Source organism: Oryza sativa, chromosome 1, assembly GCF_034140825.1.
Source record: "Oryza sativa Japonica Group chromosome 1, ASM3414082v1".
In the NCBI taxonomy this organism is placed as follows: domain Eukaryota; kingdom Viridiplantae; phylum Streptophyta; class Magnoliopsida; order Poales; family Poaceae; genus Oryza; species Oryza sativa.
The window spans coordinates 23191406-23211734 of record NC_089035.1 but is presented as its reverse complement, the minus strand read 5'-3'; the positions used below and the strand labels follow the sequence as shown (position 1 = coordinate 23211734).

General features: G+C 42.5%; 3 protein-coding genes across 4 annotated transcripts; 2 read left to right on the top strand and 1 right to left on the bottom strand.

Moving 5' to 3' along the window:
* The first annotated feature begins 736 nt into the window (after nucleotides 1–736).
* On the top strand, nucleotides 737–5239 carry LOC9271063 (uncharacterized). 2 transcript variants are annotated; one of them, XM_066309014.1, is made up of 5 exons: nucleotides 737–938; nucleotides 1057–1131; nucleotides 1923–2296; nucleotides 2546–3169; nucleotides 4732–5239. In XM_066309014.1, exons 1-3 carry the CDS (start codon nucleotides 739–741, stop codon nucleotides 2170–2172), a joined length of 525 nt encoding a protein of 174 aa, XP_066165111.1. In that variant the 5' UTR covers nucleotides 737–738; the 3' UTR covers nucleotides 2173–2296; nucleotides 2546–3169; nucleotides 4732–5239. The 2 variants fall into 2 exon arrangements, with proteins under 2 accessions (XP_066165111.1, XP_015634199.2); XM_015778713.3 differs by having other exon boundaries at nucleotides 1923–3169.
* Nucleotides 5240–9908: 4669 nt separating this feature from the next.
* On the top strand, nucleotides 9909–12726 carry LOC4324202 (UBP1-associated proteins 1C). Its single transcript, NM_001428071.1, has 6 exons — nucleotides 9909–10103; nucleotides 10236–10310; nucleotides 10878–11005; nucleotides 11604–12051; nucleotides 12146–12259; nucleotides 12381–12726. The coding sequence occupies exons 1-6, from the start codon at nucleotides 10017–10019 to the stop codon at nucleotides 12441–12443; spliced, it is 915 nt and encodes a 304-aa protein (NP_001415000.1). The 5' UTR covers nucleotides 9909–10016; the 3' UTR covers nucleotides 12444–12726.
* Nucleotides 12727–13816: 1090 nt separating this feature from the next.
* LOC4324201 (probable protein phosphatase 2C 6) lies at nucleotides 13817–19749 on the bottom strand. The gene is made up of 4 exons (NM_001428072.1): nucleotides 19328–19749; nucleotides 18875–19198; nucleotides 18661–18766; nucleotides 13817–14563 (listed from the first exon to the last, which is right to left on the bottom strand). Exons 1-4 carry the CDS (start codon nucleotides 19613–19615, stop codon nucleotides 14223–14225), a joined length of 1059 nt encoding a protein of 352 aa, NP_001415001.1. The 5' UTR covers nucleotides 19616–19749; the 3' UTR covers nucleotides 13817–14222.
* Nucleotides 19750–20329: the final 580 nt, after the last annotated feature.

Below are 20329 nucleotides of genomic sequence, written 5' to 3'. Positions count from 1 at the left end.
TTTCTGGAACTCACAAAGCAATACAAGTCTTTTCTACACACTTTTTCCTCACTCAGCGCATGTGCCATGCTGTGGACCATCGGTCACTCACGCACTCGGGAACTCACAAAGCAATACAAGTCTTTTCTGCACACTTTGTCCTCACTCAGCGCATGTGCCATGCTGTGGACCATCGGTCACTCACGCACTCGGGAAGAATTTCCCGATCAGTCACTCATCCCTAAATTACTCCAGGCCAAGCACGCTTAACCTTAGAATTCTTTAGAGATCGGCTTCCGAAAAAGAAGTTACAACTTGTTGATATGAGTATTCTATTAATTCTATTAAGCTCTAGGTCGGGACGTTACAACATGCGCGTAGAGGAATGAGTGGAGCGGAAATAGAAGATGGCGCTAGGATTATCTTCAACACAGCTCCCTGAGCGCCGACGACGACCCCGGCGCGACGTCGATCACCAGCGCCTCGCCGGGGACGGCGGCGTCGCAGTCGTACATCGCCAGGTGCTCCAGCCGCGTGCACGCGCCGAGGACTCGTGGTGCCGTTGCCGAATCGGGCTGCAGCGCGCATGGGCTGGATGCAACCTGAGAAACACTGGGCCGAAATCTCTATTGCAACTTATCAACATGGGCCGCAATCAGGTCACGTGGCTAGGCCTTGGGCCTCAAGTTTTAGCAATTCTTTCTCCCCTCGGGCCTCCGCTCCACTACGGCAAGTCGGCAACCATTCCACGGGCCTTGCATGCAGAAGCTTCCGCCTTCCAGTCCTTCGCCTCGCCGACCCGCAGCCAAAAACCCTAGCGAGAGACGCGTCGGAGGTGAAGCAAGAGAGCTCGCGGCGGCGTCGACAATGGCGCGGTTCCAGTGCGAGGACTGCGGCGGCGACGACCTCAAGAAGCCCAAGCTCGCCGGCCACTTCCGCTCCTGCGCTCAGCCTACAGGGTTTGCTCTTCCCTCCCCCCTCTCTGTAGCTTCGGTTAATTTGGTCTTGCTCGTCTCGAGGTGAGAGAAAGTGGTGGATTGTGATTGATTTGTTTCGGTTTTTGTGTTGCGGCGGCAGCTCTCCTGCATCGACTGCGGCGAGTCCTTCAGCCAGGAGACCGTCCAGGGCCACGCCCAGTGCATCTCCGGGGCTGTGAGTACACCTGCCCCCTCCACCCATATCTTGATTGCTCGTGCAGTTCTAGTGAAATGTGATTCGTTTGTTTTTCCCATGTAACCTGTGTTTGAATTGGCGTCGAATCGAATGGTATTGGATGGAAATGTTTCGTGCTTGTATGGTGAGGCCAGGTCGAATTGCTTTCAGTTTTTCGTTCATTTTAGTTGATAGGGATTAGGGTGGAATTCGTAAGTTTTCATTATGTTCTTATTAGTGAACCAACTGCAGAGATGGGGATGATTTGGTGATCTGATTATTGTGAAACTGACCAGTGAAGCGCTTTCAAAGCCTTAAAGTAATCCACTGAATAGGGTGAAACGCTTTCAAAGCCTTAAAGTAATCCACTAAATAGGTCTCTACTGCGTTCATTAGCCTGTGTTCCCTACACTAACCGTGCGCACGGAAAACGGAACAGTCCATTAGCACGTGATTAATTAAGTATTAGATATTTGTTTTTAAAAATGGATCAATATGATTTTTGTAAGCAACTTTTGTATATAAAATTTTTGTAAAAAACGCACAGTTTAGCAGTTTAGGAAGCGTGCGCGCGGAAAACAAGGCGGAGGGAGCTGGAACGAAGGAAGCCTATGTTCCATCAAAATTTACTGAGCAGTCGAACTCCACATAACATAGGTCTTCTCTGAATTCTTTGAGGGATGTTTAACTCTCTAAGGTTATTCTATTCGTTTAGGTTGGCTATAGATTCATGGTAAATTGTGGTTTGAATCTTATTATCTTAATCATTACCATGCTGCATCCCTTTTCAGGAGAAGTATGGTCCTCCCAAGGGACAGAACAAAGCATCCATGGAGATCTTCCCTTCGTGCGCAGGCAACCACCTTGCATCTGCAGCTACATCCAGGCAAGCTGAAGGGGAAGACAGGATTAGCCCTCTCCCGGACGACATCCTTCTGCTCATCTTGCAGGAGTTGGCAGCACGCGTGGAGGCGATCAGGACGTGCAGCCTGTCGAGGCGGTGGCGGTGGCTCCCATGGCTGCTGCTGGAGCCAAGGATAAGCGTCAAGAAGTTCATCCCGAGTGGAGTCGAGCTATGGATGGTGGACAAACGCGCGCTGGACCGGGTTGCGGGTCGCTTCTGCCGCGCGGTATCCAGGTTCTTGGCGATCTCCGACGCAACCAGGTGGTTGAAGCTCATGTTAGAATTTTTCAAAAATTGCATGGTTTTGAGCTAATCCAAAGGAAATTCATATGATTTTTTTATAGTTATTCTTTTGATTCAAATGACCACATAACAAAATGTTTTATAAGATTGAATTCCTCTAAAATTACTCTAAAGAATCCTTTGTTCGAAACCCTTTCGTTTGGAATTGCGGTGGACTCGCCACGCGTGTTCGGCGCGCTTACCAAGCTCGAGCTGCGGCACCTGCAGCTGAGAAGCGCCGACGTCGCCGTCCTCCTCAGCGCGTGCACGCGCGCGGCTGGAGCACCTGGCGGTGTTCGACTGCGACGGGCGTCGTCCCCGGCGAGGAGCTGGTGATCGACGTCGCACCGGGGTCGTCGGCGCTCAGGGTGCTGGAGCTTGAGTGCTGGTTGTGCTGCGCAGCATCCCCAAGCTCACGCGGCTCTCCGTCGACAGCTGGTTCCCCGATGGTGCTCCGGTGTCCCTCGGCTCTGTACCGATCCTTGCCGACCTCAGCCTCATCCACGGGGCAGACATCCGTACGCGCCCGGGGGGGGGGGGGGGGTAAGCTCTTGGTCAATGCCAGAAGCGTCAGCCAACTTTCTCTGCGTTTCTTGAACGGCGGAAAATCGATCTTTATTCTTTAATCCATCTTGCTCATGTTCGTAAGCGAGGAGTGGCAGTTGACTGACAGTTTCTTGTTTTTGAATTTTTTTTTTCGTTCAGATTTGGATAGAACTTGAGGATCCAAGGCCATTGCAGGGTTCCTTCAGCAAGCTGACCGTGCTTAATCTTGGTGATGGCCAATATGAGTTGTTATGGATGATCTTCTTCCTTCAGGCAGCACCATTCCTCCAGAACTTCAACCTTTCGGTATGCCTTTTTTTAATTCTTACCTGCAAGTTCATTCAGTTTGTTATCAATGAAACTAATACGCATTCCACAGAACTAAAAACTGAAACCACTCTAATAGTGTCACCTAGTCTTTAGGGCACTGCATTTTGTCTGACACAAAATGAGTACCTCTTTCTCTTGATCTCCATCAAGTTTCAGCCTCAAAAACATATTTTTTTTAGATAATGGAATATAATATCCCGGCCTTTGTTCAAAAAGAACTACAACCAATTATTACAAAGATCCACTCCAGAAGAGAGTGTAGTTCAAGACAAGTTAAACACACCAAACAAGAGAAGAGAGGACCCAAACTGAGAAAAGCAAAACAAAATGTGAAGCTAGAAGGCCTCGACAAAGCCTAGGACTGAAGTTCGAAGCCAATGCATAGACCAATGACAATATCCTTGCACGAAGAGGTTTCTCTAAAGCGGTGCCCCCAAGGAGGATGCGACGTGGATCACCGCCACCGCTCGTTCGGAACCGAGGCAAGGTTTTCACCCGGAGAATATGGTAGGGAAAGGAAAGGGGTATGCTAAAACAACGTCTCTAAGGAGGGGAACGATGCCAAACGGCGTCGCCGTTATCAGCCAGCCAAATGGCTCGGCAAGGCTTTCGCTCGCGATTCCCTGTCCAAACCCACACCACCAATCCGCACAAGAAGGATCGTCATCGGTCAACAACATTGTCCCTTCAGCGATTTGGCCAAGGCCACCGCCCACAGTTGTTCCCGCCGTCGACGGCGCGCCCGCACCTGGACTCCTCCTTCCCCGCCGCCAGACCCCTTCCCCGCCTCCACATACCGCCGCCGCCGACGATGCACCGTCAGCCGGATGATGGCCTTCAACCATCGCCGCCATAGGTACCATCGTCGACAGCCGCCACCGCCACTGCCACAGCGACCACCGTCGCCAGCCGCCACCGTCAACCACCATCGCCACCGCCACCGCCACGGACACCCCCGTCCAGCCACCACCGTCTAGCCGCCACCGTCAGCCGCCACTGTCGCTAGCCAGCGCCGCCAGACGCCAGCCGTCCAGATCCGGCCGGGGTGGCGCGGATCGGAGGTGCAGCGCGGAGCGCGGGTCGCCGGCATCGTGGAGGAAGGCGTCACGGGAACGGCGTTCACAGCCGGAGCATTGACGAGGGCGCCACGCCTCCCTCGTGGCAACGAGGTTCTTGACGAGGGCCGGCGTCACGGCACGCGCCGCAGTCCGCCGCCGTCGTCGCCAACTTCATCGCCGCCACACCCGCCACCATCGCCGCCGCTAGCCACCCCCCTGCCAGGTCCGTGGAGCGGCGCCGGCGACGACCGAGCCCGTCGCCGGTCACCCCGGCCAAGCGGGGAGACCAGATCTGGCGACGCCGTCGCCCGTCGCTGGAGCCGCGGAGAGCCGACACCGTGGCGCCCCACCGCCACGCCCAACTCCGCGCCGTCGCCGTGCCGTCCCCGTCGCCACGGCCTCAAAAACATATATAGCAGAGTCATCGTTTTGTGACATGCGTGTTCAATCCTAACAAAGTTATGACCTTGCTGATCACAGATACAGAAGGACATGCGCAGTCGACACGGTAGGCAGCAAGAGACGCCGTATTGCGAGACGACCTGTTCAGAATTCAAGCACAAGCATCTGAAGAGCCTGAAGATTGCTGGCTTCAAAGTAGAGGAGAAATACATGGAGTTTGTAAGAATGGTCATGGAGCTAGCTATGGCTTTACAGACGATCATTTTGACTGACGAAGAGAGTTGCAATTACTATCGACCCACCCCGACAGGATCAAGGTATCCCAAGGGCGACAGGGAGAAATCCTCCATAGTCAAGCAACTCATGGATGGGATCACCTCAAAAGTGCAAATATTCATAGAGTGATTTTGGATAATATTGTGCACAATGTTTTAGTAGCTCTTTATGCTGAAATTTAGATTATGAAATATCCGGATATGCACAGCAGTTTCACAGTGTAGTGGTGTGCTGAGAGGCTGTTACGCTAATAAAATTCATTACTAAACGTATATTACGTGATGTCAGAAATTGTTATTCCTGACCGATCGATCTAAATTGCGCCGAAGTTGTAATTGCCCACGTATACTGATTGAGATTATTGGTTCAGAATCAGAGAGTTAAATTCGTCAATGAATAAAAGTTCAGCAAATCCTTCACAATGGTAGTTCAGATTTAAAATCCACATCATTTAGCCTTTAACTTATAAGCATAAACAAAAATTTTAATTTTGAGTTGACTTTAGGATTTTTTTTTCCATCTTAGTTTATTTTTAAGCATTTGCTTTTAACAGTACAATCGTTTACAAGCGAAACGATGAGTCCACTAGATATGTCTCTTACAAGAGCAACTAGATGGGTGACCCGCGCAATTGCGTGGCTAGCACCCAAACAAAATCATATATTTTTTATAGTATGATTTTACTTAAAATTTATTAAATAGCTATCTTATTGTCTTAAGACTTTGAAAGACCAAACTTTATCATCCCCGTGTTTCTAATTATATAATTTTTTAAAAGTCATACCAGTTGCTACCCCTTATGTCATCTCCTTCTTTATTTGCTTGCTTGATCTACCACTATTTCTATTCATTCTCCTTGGAACCTTTAAAAATTGGATTTTGTTTATTGTCACGTTGGGTTTTGTTTTTATAATTTCTAGACGTCCCGTCAAACGTTTCCATTATACTCCTCTATGGCTCGTCCACTGTCTCTTCTCTTTATTGTCATTGAGATTTTAAAAATCGAGCATAATTATCGTTTGAGTTCATTTTTACTTTCGAAAAGTCCTGCCAAACCGTCAGCGGCTTTGCAATTGTACTTCTCTACGGCTCGTCCGCTGCCTCCCTTCTTTATTATCATTGAGATTTTAAAATCGAACATGATTATCATTGTTTTTTTTTACTTTTTAGAAGTCCCGAACCTTTAAAATTTGGACCTAGTAGTTTTTAGAGTTTATTGTCTTGTTATGTTTTATTTTTTATAATTTTCAGAAGTCTCGTCAAACGATGACATTATACTCCTCTACGGCCCATCCGCCGCCTACTCTTTTATTGTCATTGTGATTCTAAAAATCGAACATAACTATCGTTGGAATTCATTTTTTATTTTCTAGAAGTTCTGTCAACCGTCGGTGGCTCTGCAACTATACTCTTATACACCCCGCCCGCTGCTTCTCCTTTTCATTGTCATTGAGATTTTAAAAATCGAATATAATTATCAATGGGGGGTTACTTTCTAGAAGTCCCGGCAACCGCCTTGCTCGTTTGCTTCACGGTCTGTCTGTCGTCCCTCCTTTTAATCGTAATTAAGATTCTATTTGGTGTTTCATTAACAGTTTTTATATGTCGTATCAACCGCCACCACTCTATTCCTTTATAGGCCTATTACTTAATTTATCTTGTCATGTGTTTTAGATGATCTTTCCTTTCAATAGTCTTTATTTTTATCACAAATTTTAGTTATTTATAAATTGCATTCCTAATTGAAATCTTATTTTTCTTTTTCTAATTTCAGAATTTTTTTTTCAAATTTTAATTAATATTTTATTGTATTCTTTTAGTATTTTTATTTTTTATTTTCAATTTCAGTTGTTTCAATATTATATTCCTATATGAACTCTCTTTTAATATTTCTAATATTTAATAATATTTTATTTTTTAATTCTTCTTTCAATATTATTTATTTTTTTATTCTGAATTTCAGCTAATTTTAAATTGTATTCTTACTTGAACTCTTCTTCTTCTTTTTTTTTTGCTAATTTCCGATTTTATTTTTATTCCCAATTTTAATTAATCTCGTATTGGGTTCTTATATGGACTCTTCTTTTAATATTTCTTATTTTTAATTTAGAATTTCAGATATTTTACAATTGTATTCCTACTTGGACTATCATTTTCTTTTCAAATTTTGGATTTTATTTTATTTTTATTTTGAATTTTTTATTAATCTTGTATTGGGTTCTTATATGGAAACTTCTTTCAATATTTCTTATTTTTAGTTCCGAATTTCAGCTATTTTAAAATTGAATTTCTACTTGGACTCTCTTTTTTTTCTAATTTTGGATTTTATTTTATTTTTATTTCGAATTTTGATTAATCTCGTATTGGGTTCTTATACGGAAACTTCTTTCAATATTGCTTATTTTTAATTCTGAATTTCAGCTATTTTTAGATTGTATTTCTACTTGGACTCTCCTTTTCTTTTTTTTTCTTTTTCGCCGATTAATGTAGAAATTTCTAGCCCCCACAACAAACGTGGTGCCTCCTTTCAAAGCTGTTTTAATAATATAACTAGCATGGTGGCCCGCGCAGATTGCGCGGCTGGCATCATTATATTTTCTCTCATATAATAGCATATATGTTTTCTCATTATATTATTCAAATATATTAAAATGACAACATAATTTTAAATTTTTCAATAACTTTACAAAACTACTAATGTGTAATATTTATATTGTATTTTATATACGTGTTAGTTATTAATTATTTTAATATCAAATTTTAGTTATTTGTAAATTATATATATTCCTATATGGACTCTAGACTCATCTTTTAATATTTCTTTTTTCTAATTCCGAATTTTCTGTAAATTGTATTTCTATATAGACTCTATGCTCTTCTTCCAATATTATTTATTCTTATTTTTGAATTTTTATTATTTATAATTGTATTTCTATGTGGACTCTAAACTCATCTATCAATATTCTTTAATTTTTAATTTTAAATTTCAGTTACTTCTAAATTGTATTCCTATATTGACTTTAAACTCTTATTCCCATGTTTTTCTTAATTTCGAATTTTAGTTATTTATAAATTGTATTTTTATACGGACTTTAAACTCTACTTTTAATTTTATTTTGTTTATTCCAAATTTTAGTTAGTTTTAAATTCCTATATGGACTCTATACTCTACTTCTAATATTCCTTATTTTTTAATTCCGAATTTCTTTTTTTTTCTTAATTGTATTTCCATATGGAATCTATACTCTACTTCTAACATTCCTTATTTTTAATTCCGAATTTCCATTATTTCCTAATTGTATTTCTATATGGACTCTATAGTCTACTTCTAATATTCCTTATTTTTAATTCTGAATTTCAGTTATTTCCTAATTGTATTTCTATATGGACTCTATACTCTACTTCTAATATTCCTTATTTTTTAATTCTGAATTTCAATTATTTCCTAATTGTATTTCTATATGGACTCTATACTTTACTTCTAATATTCCTTATTTTTAATTCCGAATTTCAATTATTTCCTAATTGTATTTCTATATGGACTCTAGTCTCCTCTTCTAATATTCTTTATTTTTTAATTCCGAATTTCAAGTATTTCTTTTTTTAGAACAGAATTTCAACTATTTCTAAATTGTATTTCTATATGAACTCTAGTCTCCTCTTCTAATATTCCTTATTTTTTTAATTTCGAATTTCAGCTATTTCTAAATTGTAATTCTATATGGACTCTGTTTTTTCTTTTTCTCCGATTAATGTGAGAATTTCTAGGCTATGAGAGCGAACGTGGAGGCTTCTTTTTCTATTCCTTTAATAATATCTATACCTAATTAAAAAATAAGTAAGATTTCCGGTTAATCTTTTTGTCCGTCATTAAGCGTGGGCCCACACGAAATTTTATCGCTAATCCACAATCTAAAAGCGTGACCGCGAGATCTCTTACGCCTGCAAATGAAAGAGAAAAGAAAAAAAAAAGAGAAAGCCTTATTTGTGGAGCAGCCCATCCAAAGCAGCCCGGATTCGTTGATTAATGACAATCGCAGCCCATCCAAAGCAACAGCAGGCCGGCCCAGAAAAAAGAAGCCGCAGCCCACCAGCGACCCCACAGAGCAGAGGAGCAGCAACCCAACACAGTACCGCGCGACACTGTAGCACAGTACCGCGCGACACTGTAGCACAGAGCAGGAATGAAGTTTGGAGTCATGCCTACCAGGAACCGGATAAAAAAATCAATTTTATTACTTAAAAGCATGTAATAACCAACAAAATGAATTATTTACCAACAAAAAAATCTTTTTAAAAAAACATGTAATCACCGATAGAATGAATCGTGTTTATATCCGGCTTTTTTACCCTCGTCAATTTCTCATTCGCCGTAGGACACCTAAGCACATCACTTTTTTTTCCATTCATTGTATGATTTCTTCTATTATTTAAAGTGCAAGTTATTCTGCGATACACCACCTTTTTTTTCTTTCCATTCATTTACCATTTCCTTCTAATTTTTTGAGTGAGCGATTATGCAATTGGATTGCAGTGAGGTTGATCTGATAGCTAGCGAAAAATATTTCTTGTACTATGGCTACTCTTTACAATATGAAAAATATGTGTTTATCAATATCGAGTACCAAAAAATAACCATGTATTGCAATTGACTCATAATAATACATGACAAAAAAAGTATTTTTTTGTGGTTTCAAACTTTAGTATTCATGTAAGTGGATTTGTGGCTTTATGCTCCCACACACTAATTACTATTTTTTTTTGCTTCACCCATTGCAACGCATGGGCATTTTGCTAGTAATAGATAGATTTTAAGATGAACAAATCTTGTTCGTTTCTGGCTTTTTCGTCGTGTTCCGATTTCAATCTCAAAGGGAGCCACCATGTGGGTAGTGGGCCGTATGGTGCGATGGCCCATGCAAAAGAGGTCAAATGGGCTTGGGCCTCCGTTAAGTCCACGGTCGCGTGTCTTGCGAGGGACAAATCCCAATTGCCGCTGCGTCCTTCGCCTCGCCTCGCACCCAAAACCCTAGCGCCGCCCGCTCGTCGGAGGTGAAGAGGCGGCGGCGGCGGCGGCAGCGTCGACAATGGTGTGGTTCCAGTGCGAGGACTGCGGGGACGACCTCAAGAAGCCCAAGCTCGCCGGCCACTTCCGCTCCTGCTCCGCCTACAGGGTTTGCTCTCCCTCCCCCCCTCTCTCTGATCTTGCTCGTCTCCGAAGTGAGCAGAGTCTCTTGATCGTCTCGAGGTGAGAGAAGTGGTGGATTGTGATTGATTTGTTTGCGATTTTTGTGTTGCGGCGGCAGCTCTCCTGCATCGACTGCGGCGAGTTCTTCACCCAGGAGACCGTCCAGGGCCACACCCAGTGCATCTCCGAGGCTGTGAGTACACCTTCCCCATATGCCCGTTTCTTGATTGCTCATTAAGTACTAGTGAAACGTGATTCGTTTGGTTTGCACATGTAACCTGTGTTTGAATTAGTGTCGAATTGAATGGTATTGGATTGGAAATGTTTCATGCTATTGCTTATATGGTGAGGCCAGGTCGAATTGCTTTCATTTCTTTCATTCGATTTAGTGGATAGTAGGGATTAAGGTGGAATTTGTGAATTCTGACAATTTCATTATGTTCTAATTAGTAAACTACAGAGATCAGGGTGATTTGGTTCTATTTGGTTGGGATTGGATCTGATTATTGTGAAATCGATCGGTCAAACACTGTCTTATGCTTTGAAAGTCTATTAATGTAATCCACTCAGACACTGAGTAGGTCTGTACTAAGAGTATGTTCCGTCAAAATTTACTGAGCAGTTGAGCTCCACATCACACAGGTCTTATCTGAATTCTTTGAGGGATGTTTAACTCTCGGAGATGATTCTATTTGTTCAGATTGGCTATAGATTCATGTGTAAATTGTGCTTTGAATCTTAATGCTGCATTCCCTTTCAGGAGAAGTATGGTCCCAAGGGACAGAACAAAGCATCCAACAATGCACAGGGCAAGCAAGACAAGCCAAAGCCAAATGCTGATGTTGATATCAATGTCGGGCTGTCGACATATCCCCCTTGGTTCTGCAGGTTTGCTAATTTCACCGTGCAACATATTAATAGTTACATTTGCAGATGGTTCTGTAGTGGAACTGTGGAAACAGCGGAAGCCATGTCCCATCATGTTAGCTCTGGACATTCTATATTTTAAAATGTTAAGGTGTAGAGTATGATTAATGTTTGTACCTTGTGTTTTACGTGCATTGGTGCAACCATAGAGAAACACCTTGCTTTGTTATTAAGGTGATTCTTTAGTATGTGAGGTGTGATTGTGTCTATAACACTAATGAAACAAATGTGATGTTTTTTTAAGCTGCAATTGTCTACGCTTAACATCATTTTTGTCCTTGTTTTTTCTACTGGTTGTAGCTACAACCGTATAACACTTACTCTTAGAGCTAGTATTGGTCATCCAATTATTTTGGAAAGACAATGTCAGAGTTACAAAAAAAATAGGTCATCATTCTTTAGATAAACAATCTCGTGTTTGTCCTTGTAGCCAGGCCATATCAGCTGAAGCAGCATTCACTAGTATTCATTGTTCTGGGTCGATATTTATTAGGTCTTAATTCAAATACTCTGTGGAAACGTTTAAAAACTTTGCACTTATTGTGGATTTGTATCACAGCCTTTGCAAGACGACAACCACTAGCAAGCAAACACTCTTATCACATGCAGATGGCAAGAAGCACAGGGCAAAAGCAAAAGCCTATCATGCTTCTCAGAAGCAAGCAAATGGAGTTGAACAAACTCCCAAGGAAACTGTTGGTGCACCTGTGACAGAATCAGCACAAGTAAACAATGAGAGGAGTACTGAAAATGAAAGAGGTGTGGACAACGATGCAGCAAAGAGAAAGAGAGCAAATGATACGACCTCAGAAGAGCCAGATAACACGAAAAGACAGAACAACTTGAGCGTGAACAGTGGAGAAGTGGTACAATCTTCAAATGAAGAGGCAGAAACCAAAGCAAAGAGCAAGGGTACTAAAGATGAATTAGTTAGTAGTGCCAACCTTAAAGGCAGTAAAAAGCAGAAAATCAAGTGGAAGAAAATTATTACCAAAGTACTTCAGACGGTAGGACTTCTATACAACAAACACTGCTCTATTTTTGTTTTGTGTTTGTGCTTAAATTATCCGGCGGTTGACAGTTCTCCTTTTACCCTTTCAGAATCCAGATGGAGTTCTGAAGTTAAAGAAGCTACAAAAGCTAGTAACTAAGGAACTTCTGGAATGTGGTCTGACAGAAGATAAGGAGCAGATGCACGCTATCTTGATGGATAAGGTAGTACAATGTCAAAAAAATTGTAGCTTACTTGCCTGTAATTAACTTGTTCTCCTTCAGTATTTGTCAAGATGTGCTGTTGATAAGTGACAGAAAATGATGAACTATTACTATGTCGCAGATTTCTTCAAGCTCCAGGTTTTCTGTTGATGGCAAGCGCATTAGATTGGTTGCAAAGGATTGAGAGTAATGGATCATGCCCCCTGACAGCTGATTCCTTGTCGACAGATCAATGATGGTCTTACAGTTTGTTATGGCGTAAAGCCGAGTTTTGGTTCTATTATTTATACACTGTACTGCCTGGATCATCCATACGATCCGTGGAACTGATGTGAATTTTGCATTTGATTGTTTTGGGAGCAACAGCCGATCTGATCGCAAACTGATCTTGGCAACACGGCTTGCTATCAATGACATCAATATTTCATGGCCTTGTTTTGTGTATTTTAAATTAAATAAGCTGATACATCTTTCATCCGTAAGCAAATGAAAGCAATGGTGGCATCGCACAACTCTGAACAAATGGGAGGAGCCGATGTGGGCATAAACAATGGTAAGATGTCAAGATAATCTAAGCATGTACTTTCTCTGTTTTTTAATATATGTCACTATTGATTTTTCCAGATACATTTGATCATTCATCTTATTAAAAAAATGTAATTATCATTTATTTCATTGTGATTTTATTTATTATCAAATGTTTTTTAAGCATGATTTTTTTTATATATTTACATAAAAATTTTGAATAAGTCAAATGGCCAAACGTTTGTCGAAAAATCAATGGCATCATCATATATTACAAAACGAAGATTGTACTTGTTTTGAGAATAAGGTGGGACGGAATAAGTCCACCCCTGATTTTTTGGGTTATGGTGATTTTATTTGTTTGTTTGGTTTATGGGGTAGGATGATTTTAATTTTTTTTGTTTGGTTGATGAAGGATGGAATAGACAGCTCTTGTATCTCCCCGGTGGCCAGCCTCAAGGCTCAAGCTACCGCGGCTTCGCGTTCCCGTCATCCTCTGTCCTGCCCTCACGCTGATTCATCGATTCATCCGAGTGACTATTTGGATCGAGGGACTAAATTATCCTATCATATCGGATATTTGACACTAATTAGAAATATTAAAAGTAGACTAATGATAAAACTCATTTCATAACTCTAGACTAATTCGCGAAACGAATCTATTCATTCTTAATTAGTCGAAACTAAAACATAAAAGGAATTAGGATCGGATCGTATATGATTTGTGTTGATTATCCCTTATCCTTCTGCTGCTGTACATTTCGACATGTAAAAGAAAAAAGGAACGATGGAATTGCCTGAACCGCATCTAGAGCTTTCTAGGCGGTATATCTCCTGCTCGTCATTGTTCGGCATTGCGCGTGATATACGATCATTTAGCGGTGATACTGAAGGGAATAATATACTTTTTGGCGTGCCGTTGCTTCACATTTTTGCTATGCCCAATGATATGACGGCAAGACATCGCGGAACTATCATTAGAGGGGTATTTTAGTTGTGTTTGTGTACAAATTAATTGTTGCTTCTTCTTAGTTTGGAAACAGAAGTTAATCCGGACCCCAGTTCATAGTTGAGAAGGCAGTACATCATCCTTTATACCACTCAGTTTCTTTGTACCTTACAGGCTCAAATATACATTTGCCAGATACATGATGGCCCAGCTTAACAAAAAGAATAAGGGGGCAACAACGAAAGAAGAACAGAAAACGGGGATGATCCACCGCCATCAGGAAACATAGACCCCGGTGCGGATTTTGCAATCTGTACCGTATACATGAATACAGCCCTTGGGAGGGTCAAATGGTAAAAGAAAATAAGAGGGAGAACTGGGCTAAGTAATGTACTAAAAAGGAGTCCTCTAAATCGATCGAATTTGGATTCTCCAAATCTCTGTAGATCCCTAGAAATTCTGTCACTGTTGCTGTTCATCAAGAAGATGTTAGCTTTTGCTCTTGAACTTCCTATGTGCCTTGAGGTCAACGACAATGACGCTAATGTTGTCCTTGCTCCCCTTCTGGAGAGCAAGCTTCGACAAGCACTCAGCAGCTGCTTCAGCTGCCGGATCTGACGAGTCACCGCTTCGCGGGGCTGATGCTGGGTTTGTGCCATTCTTCTTGTGCCACAGCAGTATTCGCTTGCGAGCAACATCGCATACCTCTTCGTTTGACATGACGTCCCAGAGACCATCACTAGCAAGAACGAGACATTCGTCATCCTTTGCTCGAGGAACAATAGTGATCTCGGGGACTGGAATTATCCATGGCTTGAGATATCTGTCACCTGTAACAGACACAGCGCAGGAAGTGAGGCTGAAATGTTTTTGTATCGTGTATTCTTGATCAGAGAAAAATATTGCATGATAAAAGCTATTGGCTGATGTAAGAGCAGAATGAACAGTGACTGTTATTCTATAACAAGAAATTGTATTTCCTAAAAAAATAGCGGACAAAAGCTCTTAGCAGTTATTGCATGCTCGATAACAGAGGTGCATCAACCATCATTAGATGCAAAGGAGGAGGTATGTAGGTTCAGAAGGTGAATCTTTAATTGAACTGGTCAGGTAGACCACAGATCCAAAGAGGTTAATGAAAAATATCCTACAAAATCACAAAATAAGAGAATATCATGGGGCACATGATTTCCATTTATTTACCCAGTCTAATCATATATTGTTCAACTTAGCAGTTCTTGTGCCTCTAGGAACAAATAAGTATCTGATTTGCGCATGCGTGAGGCTTATAGTTGTTACAGAGTACCATTAAGTCCTAACAATTGCATCCCCATTTTTTTCTCTCGGATATGCAGGAGAAACACATATTAGCCCCCCCCAAAACACACACACACACACACACACACACACACAAACCACCACCACTTCCTCACAACGATTTTTTAAAAATCCACCACAAAGAAACAACATAACGGAAATTCCCAACAAAAGAAATTCTGTTGTCATGTTCTTATGTTCATACCTGAATTGCTTGCACTAACTCCCAATACATTTTAGTCCATTTTCATTAACATTTGTTCAAAGTTAGAAGAGCTGTGTATCATTATATTAAGAAGAAAGGGTAGAAAACCCTGAGCATACACAGTTGGTGAATTTTCTTTTCTGATTAAGATATATATTCTATCTCTGCTTCCGTTAGCACCCTTTTTAAACTGCTAAACAATATGTTTCGTGCGAAAACTTTCTATATAGAAGTTGCTTTAAAATATCAAATAAATATATTTTTCAAGTCTGTAATAATTAAAACTTAATCAATCACATGCTAATGGCTTTCTTATTTTCCGTGCCCTAACTTCATCTTCATTAGAAGAGCATACATGCGTGCTTATAATAGATTAAATTGGACCACGACCTGGATCTAACCACCAAGCTCTATGGCTGTCAAGAAGGGAAACCCTCTAACCCCCAGCCAAACACCAAATCACGCCTCTTCCTGACAAGTTTGGGACAACACAATCAAAAAACAGATTTCGATGTTTCCAAAGCGTCCAAGCACCAAGAGTGACGAGAGAGTTGAGGCCCTGTTGTACTTGGCCACTAGTTACCTCATTGTGAATAAGAACACATTCGTTCAAAGTGAATAAGAACCTGACCATTTGTGTTGTGATTTCTCCTCTCCTTTTTTTTTGTACAAAAGCGGGTGTCGTTCTTGTGTAGTTCTACAGTTTCTAGTAATGGAAAACGAAAAGTTATGAGCATCCTCATGTACATCGTATTGTTTTAGCCAACTGCGAAAACAGTGTTTTTATAATATAGAACATGACTAATTATCCTTTTCTGTGTGTTTTGTCAACCTTGTATTGAGCAGGAGAGTTGCTGGAAAATCAGACCAGCTAATGCAAACGGAAGTGAAAACTCAAACTAAGGTTTTTGCTTAGCAGTTTTTGATTTCTCTTGTGTTAAGTGCAACTTACCTGGTTGAATATGAATTTTGTTTGGTCTCCATACAGCATAATTTTGCCTTATTATTGGTACTATTCTTGCACCAATTGGTGATTATTGTGCAAGGTGTATTTCATACAGGTGATATAATGCGGTTTTGATTATATGTAGCAAATTTTAATTATGACCTACTTACCTAGTCATTTGTTCATGATCTATTGCATTGGAATGACACAGCTAGTGAGATATCCCCTGTGTCGAGAAATGCAAGTCACCGTGGGATCAGTAGTCAATATTTCCAAACTTTATTCATAACTATATATTTCCAGTAATAAACGTGGACTGAGAATATATATTTCCATAAGATTTATCTCTTGTTATCTTTTGGTAGAGTAAAATGATAAAGAAGCACAAATATGTGGAGGACGGGGTTGTACAAATGATGAACAGGAGCTTTTGGCAAAAAAAAAAAAGGCACTCTATAGTGGTAACAAGTACAATTTTACAAAAGCAACTAGAAAGTGTCAAGAAACATGTACTGGTTGTGACTTGTCTCTTAAAATGCAATAGTGACAGCTGTAAAACACAAGACTGCTTTGGTATGACATACAAAACCATATAGGCTACGTGGATTAGGAAAAAACATGTTGTGGATGAAACAAAACTTGGCATACCAAAGTAGCCATCTCATAGGAGTATAGGGTCGTATGATTGGTTACTACATGCATGTGCAACGCTCAGTACTTAGCATTGCAATAGAAAGGAAACAAACAGCAAAAACACATGATGCTCACCCAAAAAGAACAAAAGAAAGGTTGGCAGGAACTTTACAAATAGACAAGCTTTTTTTTATGAAAAAGATTCAACATGAACACTTCAGGAAAGAATACCAGAAGATCGATACACATGACAATGAGTTGTTACAAGGACAAAGTGTTGATATTTCTACCTCGCTCCTACACTCCCTAACAAGCCTCATCCACCCAAACAAAAAACAAACAAAATGATTAACTAATTAAAAAGCAAACAGTTACATAGAAATCAAAAGCTCACAGCCTCAAGGAACATCAGAGAGCAAGGAAAATGCTCCAAACACATGCTGCTACTCTTTGACATCCAAGGAAAATCAGACACCAAAACTTGCACTATTAATTACAGATCTAGCAAAATGCTTCTAAAACATGTTGCTACCTTTTGGCTTGTAAGGGAAGTCGAATAACAAACCCATATATTGTCAATTAGAGATCTAGGAAATGTTCCTAACACATGCTGCTAATCTTTGTCATCTAAGGAAAGTGAGTGCCAAATATCTACACAATTACTGCTGGAACTGCTCCAAATATAAATTTTTAAATGGCAGATGGGCCACAAGACCTTGAAACCTCACTTTAATGTATACTGTTGAATACACACAACTGTTTGAGCAGGCACTTGGGATTTGGAAGGTATATTTAACTTATGCACCTGAAAATAAAGGGCTAAACCAAAATTAAAAAATCGATTTGTAATGCAGTGACTTTTTTTCTCCGTTTGCTTATTAAATATCAGGGCAATCCTCATAGTCAAATAATGTTTCCTTGAAACAGAAGTTCCACATGCTATTAGGTTAATTAGCTTTTTAAAATTATGTTAGTGCTACAATAATAGGCAACAAAATATCGACAGTGGGACCACTATCTTTCTTAGACAGCAGAAGCTTGTGATGGAACCGAATAAGTGGTACAAGAATAAGAATCACTTAAGCACAAGCAACTTTGTGAATTGAAGTTTTTTAACAAGACCGTTTCTTGGACGCTTAAGAAATTATGACTATCTTTATGGGATGCTTATTCCATAATCAATAGAAAGTTCTAGCATACAGTAAACAGTGCAATTCTCTTGTGGTCCATCCTGATGGTGTTGAATTCCAAGAATACCAGGTCATGTGGAGCATCAGACATGATCAAGACCATATGGTACATAAATGACAAGGTGGCCAGTAAAATTGTTCAGTCCTGAAGAACAAACACAAGTGGTGTCTAATCCAAAAACCGTGAAAGCTGTTTGGTAAAGAAATCACTTTTCATGAACTAGTCCTTATTGAACTTTTGCGCTCAGTTAGGCAAAAGTCATGTTTGGCAGCCTTGCCGCCCAATAGCATTTTGACAAAGACAGACAAAACAAGTAGCATATTTTCTGCAGTACTGATGGTTCATTTATAGTAGTCCTTAAATTCATTCCTTCATTTCCTTCACTTTGACAGACCAGAAAACCTCTAAGAATTGCAAAATAGTAGTGTAACAAAGTAGCAAAGATTAACATCAAGCAGCATTGCAACTGGTATATCAGCCAACCCAGAAGGTATAAAGCTGTTGGTCAAGAACTAAATGCAATAACACACATAAATTGCTGGAACATGTCAAAAGCATCCAACGACAATATTAAACCATGGTGGTTTCCACTATATCAACAAAACGTGTTCTAAAGAAGAGAATGGTATGTGTACCTATTGATCGCGACATGGCAAGAACACCAAAAACTCGATAGCCATTCCACTGTATAACCTTGCCACCTTCTGCCTCGATCCTTGCATATTCATCCTCCCTGTTAGGCTGAAGCACGTACAAAGAGAAAGCCAATCAACATCAAGTTAACATGTGAACCAAAGTTCAGTGCAAGCAATGAAAAGCCCATCAATCTCACGGGGCATGGAAGCATACTTTATGATCCACTGATAGCGGCACAGGCTGCTTGCCACGACAGAGCACTGCCCGTGAGTCTCCACAATTAGCAACGATGATGTGCGAGGAGCAGATCACAGCGACTACAGCCGTAGATCCCACGGTCTCGGGTGCTACAGCTTCTCCCCTGCTCGCATTGCCTCCCACCTCCTCGTCCACCCTCGAGAAGCAGTCCACAAACGCCTGTTCCCACTTCTTCTTGAACTCCACAGATCCCAAGTTAGCACCGGACACAGACCCCTCTATCCTGCTCAGCTCCTCCACCAACGCAGCGTGGAGCCGCTCCCGACAGTAATTTGCAACCTGAACATGAATCAACCGAAATCTACTGTAATTGTACGGAAATCGGTTGGTTCGTGCACATAGCTTTCACTTGCAAGCAAAAATTAATTGCGGAATTCGTAGAGATGCGTCATTAATGGCGGCCTTTACCTGCGCGCCACCGTGGCCGTCGTAGACACCGAAGAAGTGTGCTGGGAGGCGGAACGACATGGGGTCGAGGCCGTCGACGACGGAGTTGCCGGTGAGCATCCATAGCGGGATGTCGAAGAATCTGGACACGGCGACGACGGCGTCCTCCATTTCTGGCCGGCGGCCACAAATCGACTTGTGCCCCCACAGGGGCACGCACTCGACGGCGAAGACGCTCCTCGCCCCGGCCGCGACGCGTGCCTCTGCCTCGACCGTGGCCGCCGACGCCGCCGAATCCTCGAACACCATAGCGGCGCCGCCATCCGCCGCCGCCCCGAAGAATCCCAGGCCAACCCCCTCGAAGTCCGCGCTGGCCACGCTGCTGCAGTCGCTGGTCACCGAGCACGGGCTCCCCACCGCCGACGCCTCCCCCCCTTCCTCCCCCCTCCCCGGTGCCACCGCATCGTCCTCCACCGCCGACGCCGTCCTGACCGGCGGCACGGTCACCACCCCGTCCATGGCCCCCGCCACCACGGCCGCGATCGGGTCCGCGGCCGCGGCGGCGATCAGCGTGAGCCCCGCCGCGGCGGGGCTAAAAACCGGAGCCGTCGCCGGCGCAGGAGCGAGCGCCGCCGCCACCGCCACGTCCTCCATCCCAGCCCCCTCCTCCCCCACCCCCACCACCACCACCGCCGCCGCCTCACTCGCCACCACAGCCTCCAGGATCACCACCCCGTCGACGCCCCATCTCGGCCGCTCCCACTACACCACCCTCTCCCTCCTCCTCCTCCTCCTCCTCCTCTCCGGCGCCGCCTCCTCATGCGCCCTCCAGATCTGCGCCCCCGATCCACCTCACCTCCCTCAAGGCCACGCCAACGCACCACCCGCAGGCACAGCCTCGCGGATCCAAATCCACGCCCCCCCCCCCCCCCCTCCCCCTCCTCCAAACAGCGCGCCGCGCGGCGCGGCGTGGCGTGGCGCGTCGCGTGCCCCCGCGAGGAAGCAACCCCGCGTCGCGCGCGC